This window comes from Plectropomus leopardus, chromosome 17, assembly GCF_026936395.1.
Source record: "Plectropomus leopardus strain MGB_pleo_1.0 chromosome 17, ASM2693639v1, whole genome shotgun sequence".
Lineage (NCBI taxonomy): Eukaryota > Metazoa > Chordata > Actinopteri > Perciformes > Serranidae > Plectropomus > Plectropomus leopardus.
In genome coordinates, this window is record NC_142192.1 from 17372921 (window position 1) to 17398208 (window position 25288).

Sequence of the window (25288 nt, forward strand, 5' to 3'; positions counted from 1 at the left end):
TCGAACCACATCTGTGTCCCATGTGCTTCGGCCATTAGTGTTAGCTGTGATGTGAGAGGAGCTGCTGTTTCAGAGTCACCCAGAAAATATAATGGTCCTTGGGTGTTATGAGTTTAAATTACTTCATTTTTTTCTTTCCGTTATTTGGGTTTGGTGAATGGCTCTAAATACCCATGAGCTATGGATGCCATTGCAATGGAGAAGTGGTCAGTAATCAGATCTTGGAGCAAATTTAAAACACTTTTTCCTTGCAGTTGGCATTCATAGTTGCCAAATTTAGCCAGATTTAAGAAGTGAGTTCTTTTAAGCTGCAGGCAACTTTATGACTTCTGAATTCTGCTTACTGTCAAAGGTGCACATGACAGATTTTTTTTGCTTAGAAATTGCTTATTTTGCACCAAAATGTACTTTAGGTGAAGTAAGGTTTTTATGTGCATTGGCTTGTACAGCTTTGTAAAAGAACCAGACATGTTTAACTTGTTTCTCTATGCGGAAGAGTTTCACACTCATCCAAGCCATGGAAGTGCCCCAACTATAAGTGATTCAACATTGTCCAGAGAAAATGAATGGGACATTCACTTCCAGAATCAAAGGTGCCAGAAAAACAGCAGCTCCTCCAATTCACAACTCTGTCTTTTTGTGATAATAGGGCCGGACCTTCTCCATATGCTTTTTTTTTTTTTTTTTTAACATTCTGTCTTTGATAAAACTTGATTAGTCACTGTGCAAAACACATGTACATCTTTCATGTACAGGTACTGGGTTAAAAGAAAATAGTCAATACTTTTATGTTTCATAAGGACTCACAACACATTGGGCTTAAAAGTTATACTCTTTCGAAAATGTGATAAAGAAGAATAATTTAAAGGTTTGTTGTGCAGGAATTAAAGGTTACTGTTTGTAAAGTGTTGCCAGAGAAAGTGAAGCCAACCCCCAGCTTTGTCCACCTTTTTTTTTGCTTCACTATGTTTGTGTTTTTTCGACACTGTGTCTGCAATTTTCATAGCCTCCACTTGAATGCACTGTTTAAGGTCTGACACCCTGTTGCTACCTCTTTCTGAAGTTCTGACCTCACCTGTGCACTGCAGGAATGTCCCTGACATAGCAAAAAAATCACATACAGGCAGATGGCAGATTCTCTCCAGATAAATGCACCAACACTCCTTTATAGTCACTCCTGCATAGTATTCCTTTTAAAGTATGCTAGCATTGCAAGTCCTTGAAACAGAAGACACTTGAATAATGTCAAATAAGTCACGCAGTTTGGAGATTTACTGGAAGTAAAGATTCCAAAAAGAGATAATACTGGATGGAGGGATCCAGGTGACAGCTGCCTTGAACTTTCACTTGGATCAAGTCATTTAATCCATCCAAATTAGGATAAGCATGTTGCACCTTGCTTATGTCACCAGCGGCACAGCTGAGAGCGTGACACCGATTGCACATTCAAACTTTAGATGCTCTGCTAAAGGCTCTGAATATACGTTTTATACTTCATAGATAAAATAAACCCCCAATCTCAAGATCTCTATGCCATGTTGTAGGAGTTCTTGTTTTATATCCCCTAGATATTCCCCCTCTTTTCAGTTTTTTTTTATTAAGTGTAAAGAGGGTCAAAATAAGGTGTTGGCCTTCAGGTGAGTAACTGCAGTTATTCATTATTTTGTCCCTCAACGCCTGGATTACTTCACAGGGGTCTGGAACCTATTACAGAACTCAGGGAAACATTAATTCCCATTATATGGAAAAACACGATGGCTGCGACCTATAAGCCGAATGGATCATTCCAGCCGCTATTTCTGGTTCCTGTGACTCCTTTTCCAACTGAGCAATATTGACTCGTGCTTTTTCCACTGCGAGCGGGTCGGCCGTGTTTAGTGAAAGAGGGCTAGAAGGGAAAACACATTGACTTTTTTGACATTTGTGATATCTGTGAAGTGTGTTAGTCATTAGTGATTCATCACTCAGTCCCCGCGGTTCCACCATTAGACCAAGTACTCAGGACCCGAAGGTATGGGTCACTGTGTTTGTGTCCATGGCTCTCATTTGGGAGCTGCTGGGGCCAGTGCTGAGTGCACTTTGTTGCTTTAGGGTCCTCCAGAGTTAGCTTTTTATTCCAGCGGAGATTGGATTCTATAAAAGAGGAGGGAGAGACAGATTGAATTTGGCAACACATAAAAACCCAGTCACATCCAGACATGCAAACACAGACAACTAGGTATGGATGTTTGCACTTTTATACATCCTCACATACACACAAGCATGCATGTGTGCACGCAGAAAAATGTTCACGTAGACACTCGAACACACACACGCACATACACACACACACACACACACACACACACACACACACACTCATGTGCTGTGTTCAGGCTGTGTAGCTGTTGGAGCAGAGCTGAATATCAGCAGCCCAGCTCTGAAAGCTTATCCTGGGCCACGGCGCTAGGGACAAGGGGGGGGGGGCTGAGGATTAACCTCCATGTTTAATAGAAAAGGGAGGGAGGGAGGGGGAGAGAAAGAGATGGAGGGATTGAGAAGCAGTGCTGCCATTACAGGCCGTTTACAGTGGAGCGAGGGATAGCCTGTTAATCCTGTTTACTTTCTATAGCCTCTGAGATTTCCATGTGTGTGTATATGTGTGTATTCTGGTCCGTGTGTATGTGTGTGTCTATAGAGAGACCTTCACTATCAGACACAGGACAGAGGTTGGGAAACAGCAGAGAGAGGGAGAAAGAGGAGTTGATTGAGTGAGGTCATGAAGCCATACAATAAACCAAGCCACTTAATTCCCAAAATGACTGCAGTGGGAACACAAACCCTGTGGATACGTCTGGACTCATTGCCTCCGCCGCGCTCATAGGGATCATGGGATTTGGAGTTGAAGGAGGTATTGCCTTTATAAAAGTCAGTTTAACATTTTGCGCCTCGAGTTAATCAAGTGAGTTATACCTCTTTGGTTGGGTTTTGTCTGCACAAAAGGCTGCTGTCCTAGTTGTGATGACACAGGAATTGATTACAGTTTTCAAGCGCCTGTTCAAACTTGTTTTAGCAGTGGGATTCACGGCCCGTGCTCGCCTAAGCAGGTAACCAGAAATGTGAGCGAGAATGTCAGTGGTTCTAACAGCAGCTGAGACCTTGATCCAGTCAATGTGGATGTGTACACAAACAAAGACGTACACACTGGCTAGAATGAGAGGTGGAGGTGCCGTCTTCATTTCCATAACTCATTTACAAGGCAATTACTGCACCAACGAAAGAACAATATGTGAAGTGATCTCTGCATCTGCTCGCAAGGATTTCTCATGGCTTCTTTTACCTGCCAGGCTAACTGCCTTTGGCCTAATCATTCTCATGAAATGACTGGGTCTACTTGAGTCTGTTTCCTCTGCTGTCATTAGCGCTCACCGGCGCCTAATAACTATGAAAATATCTCACAGCTGAGTCTATTATGAAGAATTAATGGCCAAAGTGCCTGATTTGACTGTGGAGGGACGACAGGGATGATTGAGGTACTACAAGACGGCGGCTCATATTTTAACTTTTAACTTAACTGGAGGCAGTTTAGAAAGAAAACAAGGCCTGCCCTAGATGGAGTGAGACTACAAGGTTACGATATGCAAATATCTCACACTTGTCAACTGTAATTAAAAGATGAGGGTTGCTAAAATTTATGAGGAGACCCTGCATGGAATTGCATTAGGATCTTTTGGACCCCTGGTCGCATTGATTGAAGGTTAGTTAGTGACAAGGGAGATGATGAGCGAGTAAACAGGTGAAATGATTTAGCGGTGTTACTCTGGCTGAAGATGCATAATGTCTGAGTGTGGGTGTGACAGATTTACATGGTGATTAGATATTTCCAAACTGAGTAGAAAGTGTTGTTTTGGCTGTGGAGGCATTTTTTGACACAGTCCAAGAATCGCCTTTTCCAATTAGACGCAGGGGGTCAAAAACAGTTTGAGCATGCACTTGACTTTGATTTTGTATTTTCTTGTTTTTTGTAATACAAATTTTGTCCAAGCATACAGTAGAGGCTAATTTGTCCTTTTTTAACCTCATAATTAAATTTTGATAGGATTTGTGAACTAACAAGCCTATTTTAGTGTTGGTTTTGATGGTAGCTGTGAAGAAAAGTGAATCTTAGTACTCCAGGCTTTAATTTTGAACTTTGCGTTGCATAAGGCCTTTGTTTTGTAGCTGACATGCAAAATTTTGCTTCAACAAGCAGAGAAAACCACAAATAGTCTGTAAAACTACCTGAGGATAAGGCCAGTACTTGATACAATGACTTTACATTTTAAGTCACTATGTCAGCTCTCCAGGTTGTCACACACTGACAGCAGACTTATGGTTTGTCTTGAGGCCACTGAAGCCGAAGCCTGTCAAGTTGAACCCTTGAGGCTCTGCTGAATTGATTCAGTTGTAGCATATCACAGGCAGTATTCACCCAGTGCCATGACAGCAAAACAGGCAACTGAATAGCAGGAACACTAGATTAGCAAGATGTAGAGTTTTACATCTCCGCAGTGGGCACAGCATGCTGCGTGTGTGTGTGAGTGCATCTGTATGCCTGTACCTGTGTGGGGTCACAAGGCGCATATGACAGCTGAATTTTTTAAATGCCATCTTTTCAAGAATTATTTAGCATTTCATTAGCATTTTCACAGCTTACATGGGACTTTGAGACACTGCAAAAAATGCCATACAGTGTGAGGGATAATGAAAACCCACAAATGTACGCGCTAAATACAAACAGCTGTCTTATGGAGTATTTGGCCTCATTAGAAAAACAACAATATTGGTTGTGTGTTCAAAGGTGAACGTGTAATCAAACAGTGGCTTATTTACACATCCGGCTGATATAGAGCAACATTAGCATTCAGTTGGAGTTGAGTTTCTGGCCACCTGATGAATATATGTCAAATATTCTCTCACTTTTAACTCTGTTTTGCTCTCTGCCAACTCCTTAGGGAAATATCTGCCTTTTTAGCTGCTAAATGCTCCACTAGCTGCTTGCTAACCCTGCCTGTCTGATGTGTGGTACTGCACTGGTAATACAAAGTATGATTTTAGATAATTGTTTCTAAAAACAGCTGCTTGCAGCATCTAAAAACCACATTGATGATAGATGAGAGTGAAACACCACAGTAAAGTTATGGGGCATAAAACTAAAAAAAAAGACAGAGCTGGTGATAGTTACCTGTAGTGAATGTCGAGTCAGTCCTTACACAAACATGTGGTCATTTGTTTCACTGTCAATGTTCTACAGAAGTAATGGCATTCCCATCAGCCTCAACTTAACTTTGTGTTTAGTGCTAATTAGCAAATGTTAGCATACTAACATGCTAAATTAAGGTGATGAACAGGGTAAACATTAAACCTGCATAACATCAGCATATCTGCACTGTCATTGTGAGGATGCTAGTATGCAGGCATTACAATTGAGCTCAAGGCATCGCTTGTCCTGTATAGCCTTACAGAGCTGCTATCATGATTGAAGACTCCTGGTCTTGTTTTAAACATGACCACAATCCATCCACAAATTTTTTCTTGAGTCTTGAGTAGACCAGTCAAACCTTTATATGAATCAGTTCTAAGGCTGATGGCAGTCACACATGTCCTATTTTGCCTTTAATGTAAGTTTCCCCAAGAGTTTTCCAGATCCATCATATGCAATAGATGTTTTTTTTCAGGATTTTACAAAAGATACATTGTCACAGCCTATATGGGACTACTGTGTGAGACACAGCACAAATACGCTACACGACATGCAACAAGTTCTCTAACTTATATGACCACATATGTTGTTTTTTCTTAACCTGTAATATGACCTACAGAAGCATTTCCTTATTTATAGCTCTGAGCAGTTAGGTTAGGTTCAGAAAAAGAATCATGGTTGGGCGTCATTACGTTGTCTACTTAACATAACCTGATGGTTTGCAGTGACGTGATGTCACCTGACAACCTGACGTTACATGACTGTGTGACGTTACAACACAGCATTCCAAGTTATCATATATTGCCTCTGCAGTGGACTTCTGCGTCTCCATATTATGCTCGGTCTGCGTCTGCTGTTGATGTAACAGGATGCCGTAATTATGATCTCAACAAACACACATGGGATTACGCCTCACATGGTTATGTTTAAGGCAACAAGGGACAGAAATGGTTAGGTTTAGGCACAACAGGCACATGGCAAGGTGTAGAAAAACAACATCACATACAGACAGAAAGCTAATACCCGACCTTCGGGTGAAAGTTCAGGGTTTGTTGGTCCCATCCGCCGCCCCTCCAGCCCGCCTTATAGGGACCTTCGAACTTCTTGATGTTGTTAGCGGCAGCAATTTAACATGACGGTGTCCAGTGGCATATCAATTAGACACGACAGGTTCCATCTGGCTGAGTTCTGAACTGACGCCCCCCATCTGCATATCATGCGTCATCTGGCTGCACATATCATAAAACCCGCGAACGATTCTGTCCGGCTGTGTTCTCAGCTAACGCCATATCATGCAGAATGAAAGGTGGCTTTTGGCATTAGTATCTTACGCCGGAATCACTGCAAAAGTAGCGGTATTTGATGACTTCAGAACGAGAACGGGCTGGACCTTAAGTGTGTAACGTGCTGTTACATATAGACATAAGCCAAAGTAACTAAACATTGACTTTTTCACACAGGACAGGAACCTGAGTGTTTCTTAACCTATTCATTCACTGTGACCACCTCCCTATGACAGACTCTACCCCTCTTCATATAATGTCACCTGACTTGCTCTCGTCAAAATTTTCAGTGGCCACTAGAGGTCGACAACGACACTAAACACAAATATGGGTGATAATAAGCTGCTTGTACAAATGACTTATGATGTCAATTTTGGGTGGGGGGCACTGTGTCAATGAGTAGAGATGTAATGAATGAGACACACTCAATGCAAACAGTCTTAAATAGGTATTTTTCTATCTCAGCACTGTTAATTTTTATGATCTTTCAATAGAAAGGGGGATGGAAAAGTAAATGAAAAATAAGAAGTGAGGTGCATAGATGGACATAAAGTGAAAAAGGAGAATTGTAGGGACCCAGTGCTGAGGAATGAGTAAGAGGTAAAGGTAGGGGGATGTGGGGGAGAGTGGGAGACACAGAGAGGGAGGAAAGAGGCTGGTAGCAGGATAGGTAGGAGTGGAGGGAGGAGTGTCAGTGAGAGAAGATAAGTAGGTTAAACTTCCTGAGCTGAAAATAGCTATCTTCTCCATCACATGGTAGCCAAGCTGCCCAGGGGAGCCTGGCCATATACAGCAGAGCCTCAGCACTCTCTCTAATCTGTCCCCTCCCCCTGTGTGTGTCTCTCTCTCTCTCTCTCTCTCTCTCTCTCTCTCCTTTTCTCTCATCTCACACACACTGCACACACACAAAACACAACAACATAACCATCCACATAAAACCACTATACCTATTCAGAGCAGGGCATTTTTTTTGTGTGACACTGTAGCCTCAGGCCTGAAATGTTGTATCTGTGTGTCTGCTTTGCATGTTTCCTCTCTTTTTTTCAATTTCCTCCTTTCACATTATGAAATTAGATGCCTAATCTCATCGTGCACTCACAACCTAACAGTACCGATTCAGAAAACACTGTTAGACAAATTGACACAATGAGGAGCAGGGGGACAATTTGTGGATGTATACTGAGTAAATTACAAGTAAGAGTGTAATTTATTCTCTTACTTGTCAGCTGGCGGCTAATTTGAGACAAACTAAAAGATACAGAGTAAGGAAAGGAAATTCAATAGGCGTGTGTGTGTGTGTGTGTGTGTGTGCGCGTGTGCGAGTTTGTTTTTGTCATTCCCCATGCATCCTCCACCACCACACAAATGCCTGCATATCCTTTGACCTTCCTCTCGTCATAATATCAAACACACTGAGTCTCTGTTGTCTCCCACTCTCCTCCTAGGCCTTTCCACTTTCCTGAAGCAGATGTTTGTCATATCCCCTCTTTCATGGGTCTCTCCTTTCTTATGAGGCGGTTTTGATTATGTTTCACCTCCATTCTCCTCCCAGTGTGTGCGCGCACTGTATTGGTATTCCAGCCTATTCCACTTTCCTCTGGAGAAATTGGCTTCCTTTGATGGGCCAGGGAAAACCACTAAAAGAGACGCTTTGACTCTCGTTTTCTTTTCTCTATATCTATTTCTTCCCCCTCCTACTCTTTGCTTTCCCTTAGTTGTCCTGAACTCTTCCCACTCCATCTCTCTCTGAAGTTCTCTCCTACTCCTTCTTTTCAGTTTGCATTCTTTCTTCCTCTCTAAAGTCCTCTCTCCTCCTCTGCCTTCGGCTCATCTTGAATAGACGCACACGGACACTCACGCAGCTTAAACACAGACTTCCAATTACTTGGCACATCTGCCTGGACGTGCCTTTGTGTGCAAGTATCTACTTTATTTGCTTATAAAAGACACCTTGTGCAGAATGTCTGTACAGTGATAAATCTCTGGGATGAAAGGGAAGGCTAGCCACCCTAGGAGGTAAATTGAGGTAAATTGTGTGATTGAGAACTTAAAAGCAGGCCAAACATTAAGCCCATTTGGGACCCGGCAGGGTGTATGCTCTCCACGCAGCTTCATTTGTCTGTTCCTCATCCTTTCAAAGGCACACCTCAGGAGAGAGGCAAAACCAAGGTCCTCTGTACATCATGACCTAAATCGCTTAATTATGGGCTATGGTCTAGTGCTTTTACCCTTGTGCATGTGAAATTATGCAGTGGGTGTAAATAGGTGCACAGTGGGCTCCCAGTCAACATTGGCAGTGTGTTGGTTACCTTAATATTTTCCCATGTCTCAGAGTGAAAAATGGTAAATTGTAACTATAATTATAATTACAAGGTTTGTAGGTGATGCTGGAAAAGTTGGAAAGGTGACATTAAAGTGGTCAAGACAACAAATAGGAACTTTCAGATTAGTGAAATTATGTGTTATTATCCAGCTCTATCTAATAGACTTAATTGCATGTAATCAGCAGGAGCAATTAAAAGGGGCTACCAAAGGGATTACAACTAAGGAAGTGCAGGAGTTAATAGATACTGTAAGTGCAAAGCAAGAAGTGTGCCAGCAATTACTTTAATCTATGAAGGTAAAGAATCTAACAGGATTTATTCCAATCAGTTATTGCTCTCCCTTCACACATCGGCACAGTTATCTGTTTATCTATTTAACTGTAGTCTAGTAAATCTTTTTTGCAAGCTGACCCTGTGTATGACTCTGGATATTACAGTGTATATGGTTTCAGCCTGCATTTGACCATTCCACTTGCTTGTCATGTAAATACTATAACATATTTCTGCTCACATGAAACAACACTTTCACTGTTATTTGGCTGTAGATACTGTTTTGTCAAGAAAAGAGAAAACATCAGAGTTTGGAATAATGCTTTGCAGTAGTTATTGATTTTCACTTCCCCCTCTCTGTCCCTCCTCTCCCCTTCCTTTTCTCTGTCCTCAGGATATGGGTCCTACCAGCATGCCCTCTGTGCCCCTCATGGTGGGCTGTGGGGTCTCCTGCACTGCTCTGCTCATCCTGCTGCTAATCTACGCTGCCTTCTGGAGGTACACACAAGCACATATTTAACGGTGGATATTTCTCAATGTTCAGACTCCGACCAATACGCAAAAAGTGCAGTTTGTGTGTGTCCTCTGCTGTGCCAAAACTCCAATGAGGCCTAATAAGGAACAAATGGTTCAACTACAGCAGGGGGGTGGTGATTAGTTTCTGGTAGCACACATGACAGATGGCAAAATCAAGCTAATGACTCTGTCCAACGTCCAAAAAGATGTTGTTCAGTCTGTCAATCTGTCATTAATACTTATCTCACACGTCCGTCCCCTCTCTCTGTCTCTGTCACTTTTTCTCTTCCCTCTGCTCTGTAGGTACATACGCTCGGAGAGATCCATCATCTTGGTGAATTTTTGCCTCTCCATCTTGGCCTCCAACTTATTGATTTTGGTGGGACAATCTCAAACGCTTAGCAAGGTGAGGCACAAATAAACACAGAGAGAAAACTCTATTCCCACACACACTGCAACTGGATTTCCACAGTAAACCCAGTCAACACATTTATTATTCAAGTTATAGTGCTCCTGGCCAAGCTTTTTATAAATGCCTAGAAACAAAAGTGTTCATACAGTGAGTTCTCAAAGTGGCAGGCTGACTTGGCACGCAGCACTCCACGTACTCTGACTAAGCAACTGCACTGTGTAGTGGTCAGTATCGATCAAACTGAGAAACACAGCAGAGCCTGGTTGAACTCCTATTCTTCTAAACAATATTTGCTTCATCAGACTCCCTTTTTCCTTTTGTCCTCTTTATTTTGCAGAGTTTTCATTTTCCTCTGCTGAATAGTCCTAAGAGATGATTCATTATGACACCTCTCACAAAACGACCTTTTTTTAAAAAAAAACTTTTTGTAAAATATATCCAAAGGTTTTCATCCCTCTCCATTTCCCTGACTTTCTTTTCTCTTTAGGGCCTCTGTACTGTGACGGCCGCCTTCCTGCATTTCTTCTTCCTGGCGTCCTTCTGCTGGGTGCTGACAGAGGCGTGGCAGTCCTATCTGGCTGTCATTGGCAAAATGAGGTCGCGACTCATTCGCAAGCGTTTTCTGTGCCTCGGCTGGGGTGAGTGCTCAAGTCTTCATTTGATGGTACAAATTGTAATAAATGAAGTCATACTCTTGTAACCTTTTTTCAAAAGGTAGTTTTTAATGTTGAAAAAAATAAATGGACACTTGATCCCAACTACAAAAAACAGCTTGTGGTGCTCAAAGCACCAAAAAATGCATTTAAAAAAAGTCAACAGCAATGTCTCTTTCAAGAAATCATGACCCAGTTATTTAAGATAATCCACAGACCCATCAACCTGATCAATGTACAAAGGGAAACAGAGGCAATACTATTCTGACTAATAGTTAGATACTGCTAGCCTACCTGAGCTAGCTCATGTTATAGGTCTCCGAGGAGAATACCATTAATGTTTATTACTTTGTATTTATTTTACCTTTTTAATTTATGTTTTTTTAATTTTATTTCCTTTTATTTGCGGTTTCATTGTTTTTGTTGTTGTTGTTTTTGGTCATTTCTTTGTATTATTTTATGTCGACATTATGCGTCCTGCATCTTGCATTATTTGTCTTCTGGTTTTATTTTTATCCTAATTCTACCCTAGTTTCTTCTTGCTTGTATTCAGTAGGACTGTTTGAGTCTCTCTTGTTATGTCGCCATCTATGTGTCCCATTTCTACTTTCCTTTGATGTCAAAGCACTTTGTAAAATCTGTTTTTAAAGGTGCAATATATATTAAGTTGTTATTATTATTATTATTGTTGTTATTGTTATTATAATTTAATCTTTTTTTATTATTATTACATCTCCTGTCACTAAAATGAGCCTCTTGTCCATGAGTAGATGAACATTTACGCACTATTATAATATCGATTGATAAATAGCACTACAGGTAAGAGAAAAAAAATACGCATTTTTGATTTGGGGGTGAACTGTCCCTTTAACACAGTGTGACTGTACATTGCGGTGCATGCGTGAAAATGCCAAGTGCATAAAACTCAGTTACTTCATAAAATTTGTCTGGCAACAGCCATCAACATCTACAGCTAAGTACTTTGTATGGTAATGTGTGAAATATGTGAAATGTCAGTCTCTTTTACAGGTGCATTTTGTGTTAATGGCTTGAATTTCCTTAGTTACTGCATTTTGAAAGAGAATATTTAGCAACATAGTAGATTTCACTGTAACCCTTAGGTGCTAATGTGAGTTTCTGCCATCAAAAGTTTAAGTATCTGTTACTGAGCATATGAACTGTCCTTCTGCCACAATATTTTCAGCAACATGACATGTAACATAAAAATGTAACAGATTATTGTGTTGTGGTGTTCAAAGTGTTGGCTGCATTATGCTTAATAACCTTCATTTGCTTTTTTCTCATTTATATCCCATTTTTCTTTGCTGTGTACTATTATTTGCTGCGTCAAGGACTCGATTTCCTGAAAGACATCCATTACAGTTTCTAATGTAATCTTTAAGGGGACCTATTATGCTCATTTTCCGGTTCACACTCGTATTTTTGCTGTAATGGCCAAAAAGCACTTTATTTTCTGTGTCATTCACCCTCTGAGTTTTAGCACATCTCTCTTTAATACTTAAAAAAGCCCATTCTGCTCTGGTTACTGTTTGCAGGATCTTACGGATCTTGGCATATCTGCACCATCATGGCAGCTTGGAAATGACTGTGACGCAGAAAAGCAACACTTTTCACTGTTTAAAAAACCCCAAAAGAGTAAAAGCTTCTAAAGACAACTGGACATGTTCCAGTGGGAATATGATGAGAAACCGAAGAGAAATGACCAACAACAAAGTTTACATGTTTCTCCTCTGTTAGTGTGGAGCTACATGTAGCAGTGTAGGCTACACAACATAAAAACTGGCAGTAGCCTGCCTGGAGAAGATGACCACACAAAAAGAGATCTGCCGCAAGCTTACGTCAGCATGTCTCAAAAATGGAAAAACAGTCTGTAGTCTGAGGTTTTTGCTCAGAGCGATTACTTTTACATACCTTTACCTTATTATTTGAAAACTTTGGCCGTGTTTGATATGAACATGTCACAATGTAGTATGACTAAAAGTAAAGAAAAGCAAAATAGGTCCCCTTTAACCTAATACAACCAAAGCTCGATATGAGTTTTCATTAGATCTTACACGTGGACACACTCACAAGGGGTCGTTAAAGACATTCGGAGTAAAGATAATCTCACTACTTTGTGCCATTCAGCTGCACATCACCTCCATTCACCCTCTATGTCACCCTATTGTGCTGTCCTGGCAATGCACGACAGCCTGATGCAACAGGCACGAGGGATGTTTGAGGATAATCAAAACATATGATAACATCTGCATAACACTGGCAAGATGCTTTGAGATAGCCCTAGAAATTACAACCACAGCTTCTAACACCTTTGCGACACACACATACACTAACACCTTTGCAACACACACATACACACACCAACACTGTTCATTTTACTTGATATTGATCCACCAGTCTAATCTCCCAAGTTACTGATGCCCTTACCTGATACAGAGGGAGAATGTATAGATTGTTGTACAGTCACAGATAGAGAGATACTGTGTGTGTGTGTGTGTGTGTGTGTGTGTGTGTGTGTGTGTGTGTGTGTGTGTGTGCGTGTGTGTGTGTGTGTGTGTGCACGGGCAGGGGGTTTCTTCAGTAGCAGCTATGTAATTATGCACTACATTTACAAACGCAAATGAAATGCATGAAACAGTCGAGCAAAGTGGAGGGGATCAAACAGCTTATCATCCTCACGTCCATTTCGCAATTTTCTCCCCAAATTATGTGATTGAAATCAGTTGCCATGGAAACAGGAGATTTGGGGTGTGACTGGATCTGTGTTAGATTAGCAGCAAAGTACTTACGTGTAGTATATAGGTGTGTGTTTTACCGCATTATATATCGGTGCACATTAGATTTATGTTGTTGTCTAATTGAAACTTTGCACATGCTGGTTTGTGGACCGGCCTGGCTCCCCACCATCTTATTTGTTAATGTTAATGTGACTTTTTCTAATTGCTTTTCATTTGCAGCCATAATCACAGCTTTGTTAATTACATGAATATTTCAGAGCCAAGCTCATTACGGGACCCAGCATATTTCCTTCTTTTTCTGGCACGCACTCCATGACGCTCACTCTGTCTTCCTCTCATTTACACACACACACACACACAAGCACACATACAGCAGACACACCCGAACTGCTTGATTTAGCTAATTAATGCAGGACTTATTGACCATTCATAGCTATACCTCACATTTTTAAACTCTCTTTTAGTCTCTTATTCTCAAAGTCATAGTGTTAACTTACTTAGAGACATGTTGCATCTGCTGTTCACCTGTGGCAGCCTTAAAGGGACAGTTCACCCCAAAATAAAAAAAGATGTATGTTTCCTCTTGCCTGTAGTGCTTTATATCAGTCTAGATTGTTTTGGTCTGAGCTGCTGAGTGTTGGAGATATCAGCCATAGAGATGTCTGCCTTCTCTCCAATACAATGGAACATAAACTTGGCAATTCACTCCAAAACTATCGATAAACTATTGATAAATATCACTACAGATAAGACGGAAAATTGGGTGAACTGTCCCTTTAATGTACATGAGAAACGCTAAATCAGAGCTTCTATCCATGCCATGAACTGGGACCTAAGCCCAGTTTTCATGCCTGTAGGTAGACTCATGTCAGGGAGCACATGCAGAGGACTTGGGCTTACCTGCAGAGCACTAAGTCTGTTTCAATCACATATGCACAGGTTACGTGCTATTGCATGGCTGCTTAGCATTTGAATGGGGAGAGCCATATGGAGTCGCTTGCACTTGAGAATCTTATTTGGCCGACATGCTTCGTCGCCCCATTAAGACTTCCTTTTATCCTTTGTCTCACCCTTTTGATCTCTCTCTCTCTCTTTATCTCTCTCCCTCTCTCTCTCTCTCTCTCTCTCTGCAGGTCTTCCAGCCCTAGTTGTAGCAGTGTCAGTGGGTTTCACCAGAGCGAGAGGTTATGGCACAGCCAGCTAGTGAGTACCGCTTCCCAACCCCCTGCTTTGTCCCTCACACCAATCATGACAGGTGTTGAGAATCATCACTCAATATCAGCACCATCCATCACCGTCACTGCTGACCATTCAAAGAATACCAAAGTTTTTCTTTTGCTGCTTGAAATACTGCATACTCTCTGTTTTTCCCTAAAGGTTTCAAGCTACAGTCTGTTTCATAAATTTGTGTTTTTATAGAATTTTTTATAACTTACCAGAGGTGGTTATTGATTCAGTGGAGGCTCTGCTATAAGCAGCTGAATATATAAACTCTAAATGTATTTTTCACATTATTCATATCAACAAAACAATCAGTTTTCCTCCATCCATCTCTCCATCCGAGTTTCTGTAACTGCTTATTCCTGTGCTTTGTCACTGGAGAACTGAAGCTTCTCCCAGCATGCACTTGGTGAAAGATAAAACGCATCTATGTTGTTCATTTAGTGGGTGCGAGACAAAGTTGTTAAAGCCGTTTTTAGAGGGGTTATCAAGATTCTATTGAAAACACATTAAAGGCCCTAAAAAACTAGGTTTAAATTCTGAAGAATTTCTCTGTAACTTTAAATATTCATGACTAAACAGTCCAAGTTAAACTAGGGAAAAACATCATTAAGAGTTGAAATGGTCATAAACTGAGCTAATCTGCCTCCTCAGAACTGTTTGGATAACATTGGCAATCAGCAACACTTGTTGTGTTTAGACTATGATTCGTTCACATACATCATCTTTTTCCAGCTGAGCCACTTTAAAGATTCTGTGTGTGACATTCAGAGCGTTATTATAGCTGAGAATGAGGTCACACTGTGTGGATCTGGTAAAGTAGTGTGGTTAGGTGGAGGGAACTCAGGATTATAAAGTATATCTCACTCGCTAGCTAATTGCTGCAGCTTTGCACTGCGTTCATATTGCAGTTACTGCTGATTTTAGGACGGTGTGGTTGCAGAGGCATACCTCCTGTTTCCCCCTGGTTAACGCCATTAGCTCTGCCAGCACTGTTGCTGTTGCAAGTGCTGTTTATAAAGTTAGTGCCATTAGCTGCGAGCTGGCTCAGCCACCTTCACCTGTTAAGATCCATAGCAGACAATCCCATCCCAGACTCTGAATCATAGATATGCTCTAAATATCACATACAGCTCCCTTGAGCCACACACTAAACCATGGAGATAAGAAGGGACAAAATAACAAATGCAGAATTCTGTAGGAAGTAGGAATAACGTAGGAAAAAATGTTGTGTTTATGTGGGACTCACTCAAGTAAGACGCTGATTGAGAAAATAGATTTCTTGCACCTTCACTTTTTTTTTTATAAAATTAATCCCATTGAGGTGACAGCCATGTGGCATATGTAAAGCTTGTTAAGGATGTTTTGCTTACATTGGGGCAGAGCATTTAATAGCACTGTTTATAATGACTGTTGGGCTTATCTTTAAACAAGAAATGACCCACAAAAAGCTCTGTTATCCAGTCAATGGTGTAATTGATTCAATGAAAACACATCTTAAAAGATGTTTACAACTTCGTTCCCTCTTGCGCTACTTAACATCTCATTAATACGAGGACACTATATCAGCTTTTGGGCCGTGTGTTTTGCATCTTCCTTTTTATTGAGCTGCAATTAAGTCAACAGTGGGGTTTTAGTGTGCTCTGATGACATCACTGGAGGACACATTTAAACTCATTAAGTCTCGGGAGCTTTCAAATGAAATTTCACAACAGCATTTACAGTTCGAGGATGTGTTTTAGGTAATGTACATAATGAATTTGCTTGACACTGAGGGCAGTATTTACAGAAAGAGGCACTTATCCAGCCATAGAAATAACTGCTCTATCCCTCGCTGAGGGAAATTCAAGTAAATGTGATCCTTAATTGGTTGTGTACTTGTTGTGGTGAAGTATCTGGCACTCACAGAAAGTGAAATGTGAGACCTGGGTGTGGAGAAGTGATGGTTTACACACCAGCAGTTCTGTGATTTTGCTGCGTTTTGTGCTTCAAACATTTGAAGTCTGTTTTTTTTCTCTCCAGTTGCTGGTTGTCTTTGGAGGGCGGTCTGCTTTATGCTTTCGTTGGGCCTGCTGCTGTCATTGTGTTGGTGAGTCTGTCCAACAATATTCTCTCTTTAAGAGATTCCACCTCTCACTGGTCACATTGCATAATTCTACAAATATTTTTCAAAATTAACCTCCAAGATAAGGGCTTTAAAGCAGCTGCAGCTGAACTCTGAGGATTTTTCATTGCCTTTTCACTCCCTCTGCGCACGTGACCAAACACACCCCAGGTGTCCATGACAAAATGATGAGATGAGCACCTTGATCTTTGAGTTTAAAAATGTCAGCCCAGAAACCCCTAAAACATATTCCATTACACAAAAGCTTCCCAGGAGAGCAGCATGTCTGGACTGAACCCAGCAGCCAAATCTCTCACTCTTATGTGTACTTTCAAATTATGAGTCACTGTACCCAATATATTAAAGGCTAAATTCTTATTTTAAAAACTTCTTTCCATACATAAATATGTGACTAACAGTGCACACAGCAATCATGATAATGTGTCTTTTGTTTGGCTTTGCCAATTGCTATAAAACAAACATTTTAATGCACAAGAAAATACAGCTCTATATTGTTCTCCAGCAAAATCGAGTGCATTGATTGCATCTCAGTGGTGTTTTAATCATTTGTTTTTGTGTGCTACTGTATGTGGCTGTTTCTAGGATTAGCTAATTTCTCCTAAATGAGTCCCTGGGTGAATATTTCCATCAATAAGCTTAATAAGTCTGGATGGGGTACTGAACTTTAGTTTAGTAATTGCTGCCACTGCTGTTGTTGTTGTTGTTGTGTTTCTGCCCATGCATGAAGATTTTCTTCTCCTTGCTGCTTACAAACTCACTGTGTAGTACATGTCAGGAAGGCAGATCACACAGCGCAGGTGTGCAGAGTGATATACATGTTATTGAAGTAAATTCCTAACAAGTGAGAGGCAGTTTGACAGTTTCTTTAAGCTGGAGGGAACACAGGATTATATGGTGCTGAATATTCATGATTATTATAATGTGGTGGCTTCAAATACTACTATTATTTAAAGGTTACATGGTCATAAAACACAGCAAAGTACCACCTGCACATTCACACTCACAGTAAGAAAGTACACACAAGGCTGGTGCTAACACAATCCATTGTACATTCATTTATAATAGTAAAAGTAACCCATCTTTATAAAAGAATGTCTGTCTGTGGAGCTCAGTGGTTACAGCCATTGTGTAAAATCAAAGGACAGTTATTCTCATATGTGTGTGTTGGTGTCTGGGTATCCTTGGAATGTTTCCAGCTCTCCTCCATTTCTGTCTCCACAATGTCGATGTAAACTCCACACCCCAGCTGCTATGTAATGGTCCCTGGCCCCCTGGTGTTGTTGCTGGGGCCCCACTCTAACAAACATCTGTAATGAGAGTGGGACGTCGGGCAGAGAAACACAGACCTTCCCACAGGACCCTTCTCTAATTAATGAACCTGGCCCTGGGCAAATAGCAGTGCAGGATGATGCTGACTCACAGAGCCGGGGCCAGACATGACTGGCATGACAATTGTGCTCTCACAATCTGGCACATCGTAGGTAGTTGTCAGCAGCAACACACACATGAGAGGGAAGGAAATCAGAGAGAGAGAGAGAGAGGGGGAGAGAGTTTTTAGCAAATTGTAAAAGCTGCCAGATGTACCGTAGATGAAGCAAAGCTTCAAGTAAAAATCCGGCTTCTGCAGAAGCTGCAAAAAACTGGAAATTCGACTGACCACATGAAAGTCAGACTTTAACTGCTCAACTACTCAGCTCTTTTTTTAGGGTTTCCAGCAACCGTGCATTGAATCTATAAAATTTTCCCTACCGAGCCAGACATTGCTCTTGGTGACAGATGAAGGAGGGAATCAGAGCAGACATTCAGTTTAGGACCTTGATAAGAATAGGAATTCATTGCATTCACAGTAAAGGTATGTACTAGAGCGTGAATGTCATTGCTAATGCACCGCTGACATCCCAAAGAACACTAGCAGATGAATAAATAAACAGAGACTCTACAGGGAAACCCATAAAGGCTGGAAGAAAGAGTGCAGATAAATGTTGGAAATCAGGATTAGTATGTCGCCGGCATAGAAAATCTCCCAGATGGGCAGGATTTTCGGAGTGGAAGAGGTCTACATGTGGCAAGCCTTGGCTCAGATCTGTGAGCCTAATAGAATCTTTGTCACTGGGTCACTATGGCCAGATGTTTGGCAGGCTTAGCTGTGGACTCCTCATTAGTAAGAGAAGCCAGGATGAGAGGCAATAAGTTTTTTTTTGTTTGTTTTGTTTTAAAGGTAGTCACCACAAATGGAAAAATCACAGATGGGACTGATAAAAAATAGTGCTGTATGTTGTATAAATCAGTCAGAAAACAATGTGAAGGAATTGGCCATCAGATTTTGCAGAAAAAATGCTCTGCTGTTTGATTGAGCTCAAAGACAATCTTATTTACCATAGTCTGGGTAAAATTCTCGATTCTTATTGGCTACAGGGTGTCCATTAATTCCTGATAATGGACACCGATTTATGTAGTTCCAGATAAACTATCTGTTAACCGTATTGATTTGGGGACAGTGACATTGCTGGATAGGTGGCTGGTCTTGTTGTTAAACACAGGATTCCCACAGTCATTGAAAACCTGGAAAAAAGTCATGGAATTTCATAATCATATTTTCCAGGCCTGAAAAAGTCATGAAATTGGTCAAAGTCACTGAAAGTTTTGGAAAAATCATGGAATTTTGTTGTGTGTAATGAAATTTATTTTCTGAAGCTGTTCACATAATGTAGCTCAAATATGCGTCAAAGTGTGACGTTTACCATCCCATATGTTTCTTCATTTTTTCCCCTGCGTTCTGTCTCTCCCTTCATATATGCCAGGCAACTGAAATTACATTTGAATAGAATTTGAATCTGATACGTTTGAAAAACACTGGACAAGTAGGGCAAGACATTTTTTGAAGTATGAGTCCTTGAAAAGTGATAAAAAGTTTTGGAATTTTGTCATTGAATTATGACATCAATTAAATGTGTGGGGAGTGTTAATAGAATGTTAATAGAAATGTTAATAGAATTTGACATACTGTCAAATTCTATTAACTGTTTATATAGGCAATGTTATTGACCTCGAATCTTGTCAGCACAATGTTAGCTTTCTGGCTCGTTGTTGAGCCACAGGGCTCTATGAGCTGAGCAGACTACAAATATCTCCCATTGCCAAATGGTATGTAAGGTTTGTCCTATCAACCTTATGGGATGGTATTGATTTTCCCAAGTCTTATTCAAAAACTCTGCGAAACACTTACGATTTTGTCTGCAAAATGCATGAAAATTTAAATTAATGGTCGTAATTGTTTTCTTTAGCAAGTGACCAATAATGCCCTTCGAGTGGTCCATAATGCCAGGCATTATCCCTTAATTAAATCAATACAAAATACCACATAAGAAGAAGATTGGGGCGGTTGCAAGCTGCGTATGCATTGGTATAAATGGTGTTAGTTTGGGGTTAATGCTATACACCTGCATGGACCTGCGCCTGCATGACTGGACGCTGTGAATGAGCGAATAATTATAAAGCATAAAGGAAACAACTGATGTCATGCCAGGACCAAAATACTTTCGACACGTAAAGGCTACAGACTGTGCATTTTGGTGAGAACATAAACACAACTTCTGTTTGTTTACAAGCAAACCTCACAGGCTACCTTAACTGAATGAGTGCTGCTTAACAATGTTTCACTCAGTACTGCCACTGGTGGTTGGGATTTTTACTGCTACAAACAATTCTCAGATTTAACAACTCAAATGTTGTATCTGAGGAGAAGAAATACTGTGTTCATAGACTTTATCAGAATAGCTGTGAACATCATATTTCGGTGTTCCTGGGACATCCATGAATATACGGTCAGGAGTGAATAGCCACATTGGCCATGGACTCTCAGTGTAAATAGTATCTGCAGAAAATGTTTGTAATTCATAAAATGTATGGGTCATTTGCCAAATGTAAAGCTGATTGTGTACAAAAGAAGCATTAATTTGACGTCATAATGTTACAGTCTGGTTAGATTTGAGTTCACTTCATAAAAGGTACCAGTTTAAGGCACGTGGCATCACAAATATGTGTACGAGTTAAGGCTCCTCCTGCATAGGAGCAAGTCAGCCTGGGAGCTTGTCAGCATAGGCACTGTCACTTTCAGATTTGTTTCTCTGAGACAATCAAAAAGTCATCTTCAATCAGCTGAAACACTGAGAGAAAAATATAGAAAAACTACCATATAATGTATGAACTTAATCCTAATTACTGCCCTCTGTCTCTCAGGTGAATATGCTTATTGGAATTGTGGTGTTTAACAAGCTCATGTCTCGAGACGGCATCTCAGACAAGTCTAAAAAGCAACGAGCGGGGTAAGTTCACTTCCCAAACCCACTGCACCTCACACACAAACACACACACACACACACAAACACAAACACACAAAAGACATCCGCACACGCCTCCTACACATCCAAACACTCAATTCTTGGTGGAAACTAACTACAAATTTGCCGCATTAAATAAATCTTACCCTCTGTCTGACACAAACTTGGGAGACAATATTTTCATGGCAACTAACTCGAACTGCTTTCAAGGGTCTCTGAGCACACACCTATTTGTGCACCTGTGCCTCCCATGAAAAAGAATCCAAAAATGCGGTCCAATTTGGCAACAAACTGACGAGACATCTGTTATGTTCTGTTGCTCTGTGAAATCTATCAGCACTTCACTATCGCCTCCACATCTAGTATTCTCAGTATTATGTGACATAGATGAATATGGTGGATATGAGAATCAATGGCAGACGGAAACCTAATTACATAGTGTAAACACCAGGTTTATGTGGGTGAAGTCTTATGCACTCTTGAAATCCGTTATTCTTTCAGACATGCACACACATGATGTATGCATACACATGAGACATGCATGCATTTGCATCCGCCTACCACATTACTGTATTAAAGCAGCAGGGGGTCGTTCATCATCTTTACTAATCCTATGAGTGGAGATTTCCCCGGCTCTCACAGCCAAATCCATGTTTTCATTTCCATATTGATTCCATTGTTTTTTTTTCTCCCTGGTTTACATTTCCTCCAATGTCTGTCTACTGCACAAATTGAAATTGATAATTTGTGTTTCGCTGCAAGGGTTAATATTACAGATTGGCTCTCTGGGGGGTTGATTAGCTTTTGTTACCCTTTGATGCCGCTGAGATTACATCAGTTGATGTGTACAAACACACCTACACACACAAACAAACAGAGTCCCTGGTCCCTGGTGTTATCTGAGAATTCCGCACTTTCCCTCTAAGATGTGTGTGTTTAGAAGCGCACACATATCAGAGAGCTCCCTCACACAGCCGTGTTGCTAACAGGACAGGCTGTCATTAGCGTAATGCATTTCCTTATGAAGCCGTGGGGATGTGGCTGGCACTAAGGCAATGAGCTGTGATGGGACGCTAATGTAGCATAGCCCGTGCATGGCCCCATCATTCTCCACTTGCAATATATATAAACACACACATACACACGAACACACACTGTTTCTCTCCATCTGAGTAGTCAACTGTAAGTAAACAGCCACAGCCTTTTTTCTTCTTTTGCACCCTGATAAAACTCCACTGTGCACAACCCTGCATACATACACTGGCAGTGGAATACAATGGGTTGTGTATTTCCTGTCTGTGTCACTGTAATCTGTTAATCCACATTATTCCGCTGTAACACTGCAATGTCCGTCTCTCACTTTCTCTCCACTTGCTCTGAATCAATCTTTGTATTCTGACTGTTATTCATTGCTGCTACTTTTTTAAGATCTGGTTTTAATTTGCCTTTCTTTCTTTTCTCCCTCCCCTCCCCTTTTTTTCTTTCCCCCCTCCTTCTCTTTGTTGTGTCCACTTTTTCTCCTTTTCTTTTGGTTCTTTTTTTTTTTTTGCAACTGCACATTCACCTGTTGCCATTACTGGAACTTGTGTTTCCACACATCCTCCCTCAACCCCCCACTCCCCCTCCTCTCCTCCCCACATGGTTGTGTGTATGTGTGTGTCTGTGTGCACATGTCCCAAAGTGTCCCAGCGGAGGCGCGTAGCCGACTGCTCCTGAAATGCTCCAAGTGTGGCGTGATCTCGAGCACCGCTCTGTCCAGCTCAACTGCCAGCAGCGCCATGTTAGTCCATCTTCATCTTTCTATTTTTTCTCTGTCCCCCATTTCTGTCTCTCTTTGTGTCTCTTTCTCTCCATCATCCTCTCTCTCTCTCTCTCTCTCTCTCTCTCTCTCTCGCTCTCTCTCTCTCTCTCTCTCTCTCTCTCTCCTCCATCCTTTTAATTCCTGGCTGTCAGTAATGATGCAGGATGACATTCAGACTTGTCTGGATAAAAAAAAACAAACTAATGAAAGGCAAAGCACCTGCACTGCGAGCCGCCACTATTTAATGAGAGCATGTTTTGATCCAAAGTGGATTTTCCTCAGGTCGTACTGAGAAAACCTGACCTGTGTCAGACAGTGTTTGTGCTATATTTTTAGAGTTTGTTTTAACTAGTTTATCGTGCAGTATTGCAGAGGTTTAACACATCAGGGCAGTACAATGTCAGAAATAATGCAAAATGTGTTGCATTATAAAATGTGCTGCTGTATCCATGTTGCTAAACGTTTTGGCTCTATTATAATATCTAATGTGGTAAGCTGTCATCTCGGTTCTACCACCTTAAACTGGTTGCCACAGTCAACACATTATATTTCGGATGGAGATTAACAGAGGAATGAGGAAAAAAAATGGTGAAGTACTTAAGATGTCAAACATACCAAGCTTCTGGTATTTAAATCTTTCTGTTTGGAGCATTTCTTAGAATTTTCACAGCATGTCTAATTTAGCAGAGTGCTACACAGACTGTGACAATAGTTGTCTTTTTTGGCTGTGGAGGAAGATTTGGCAAATCAACATAACATCATGGTGTGAGGTGTTTGAAAGGTCTGACAAAACATGCTGCAGTCCAGTGTTTTTGAAACTCCAAGTACTAAGTCCAATTTAAACAACCAAAACTCAGAATAGATTTGCAACAATTTTAAGTCTACAAAGCCCCCAGAGGGTCACAACAAGATATTTGTGTGTGTGTGTTCACTCGCAATATGTTCAGTGTTCTATTGCAATACATATCTTCTTCCAGTCCCTCTGAGCTGTATGTCTGTTTTCGCTCAGCTGCTCCAAGCGCAATGGCCCAGTATGGATCAGCTAAAAAAAAATTACTTTTAGCTAGGCATTGTTATGTTTTCATTTGTGAAAGCAAACTCAAAATAATTCTTAAATCATAGTAGCTAATACTAAAGCTCATTCATTAACAATGCATGTTTGTTACCTTCTGTAGGTTACAAATGCAGCAATAACGAGATGACTCACTCGGGTGCGCATACTGTAGAGAAACACAGAAACAAGTGTTCTTTATGAGAGAAAAATCACAAAACTAACATATATTTGCAACAAGTTAAATGATACCAAGTAGCAACCTCCAGGGCTGAAAATGAAGCCAATGTAATAGCAGAAGTAAACGTGTACACCCTGGTACAAAAAAGTTTTGGTCTCTATTTCCCCAAGTTACACATTATAAAGGGCACAGCTGATTTAAGTGACAGGCTATCTACAAGGCTCCTTGCTCCATCACAGCTCCACCCTTTCATCCAAATATGGTCACTTCTGGCTGCAAAAATCCAGATGGTGACAGCCAAAATGCCAAACATAAGGCTTCAAAATGTGAGTTCACAAGCCAGTGGATGACGTAAAAGTAGCTATGTTCAGCATTTTGTAAAAAATATGACTTAATACTGCTGGTTTAAAGACAATGTAGCACCGCTGCAAAAACACTTTAATTTCAAATGAGATCTTTAATGCAAATGTGCGCTCGCATCCATTTTCGCCCTATCCACTACAGGCAAACTGTTTCAAAGGAATGCAAAAGTGTTGCAAGAGAATGTTAAATATTGCAAAGTAGTGCAAAGAAACACACACACACATCTCACCATGTCTTTTGAGGGCCTCCAGCTCAATCAATTTTGTTTTATTGTACTCCTCACAAAACTCCCAACTTCAGGGGAGAGAAGTACACATTTTCTGGAAGATTCTTTTTCCAAGATTTTCTTTCCTTTATTCCACACTTTCAAGCCCGCATTATCCGAACCATGCAGCGACACAGACCTCCGATATACAGTGTGCTGCCATAAAAGATATTTTGGGATGCCATGCAAATTAATAATATGAAATGCTGAAGAGAAATGAAAGAGTCTTAGATAGATGAATGGTAATCATATGTATTTCCCACAATTTTTTTTCTGTATGCTAGTCTTTGATTTTATCTCAGATTCTTCCTACCAGTATCTCCTATTGGGTGTTGGCATGTTAGAAGTTTCTACTATAGTGTTGAAGGAAAAAGATCAGAGACCAATATCTTTTTGAAGACTGTATTTTTGCCCTTTTAGCAAGAGGTTCGTTGTCATGGTTTCATGTAAGGAGCAGCCAGACTGTTAATGAAAGACCCTCCTCCCGTTCTATGCTTCTATCC

General features: G+C 40.8%; 1 protein-coding gene across 2 annotated transcripts in view; it reads left to right on the top strand.

The window, feature by feature from the left end:
- The window catches only part of adgrb2 (adhesion G protein-coupled receptor B2), a 303815-nt gene that overhangs the window by 239739 nt on the left and 38788 nt on the right, over positions 1–25288 (top strand). For both annotated transcript variants that reach the window (XM_088089892.1, XM_042506819.2), the window contains 7 exons: positions 9493–9596; positions 9918–10020; positions 10514–10664; positions 14572–14641; positions 16682–16748; positions 21024–21109; positions 22806–22904. In XM_088089892.1, the coding sequence (XP_087946018.1) occupies positions 9493–9596; positions 9918–10020; positions 10514–10664; positions 14572–14641; positions 16682–16748; positions 21024–21109; positions 22806–22904 (680 nt within the window). The remainder of the gene's footprint in view (positions 1–9492; positions 9597–9917; positions 10021–10513; positions 10665–14571; positions 14642–16681; positions 16749–21023; positions 21110–22805; positions 22905–25288) is intronic.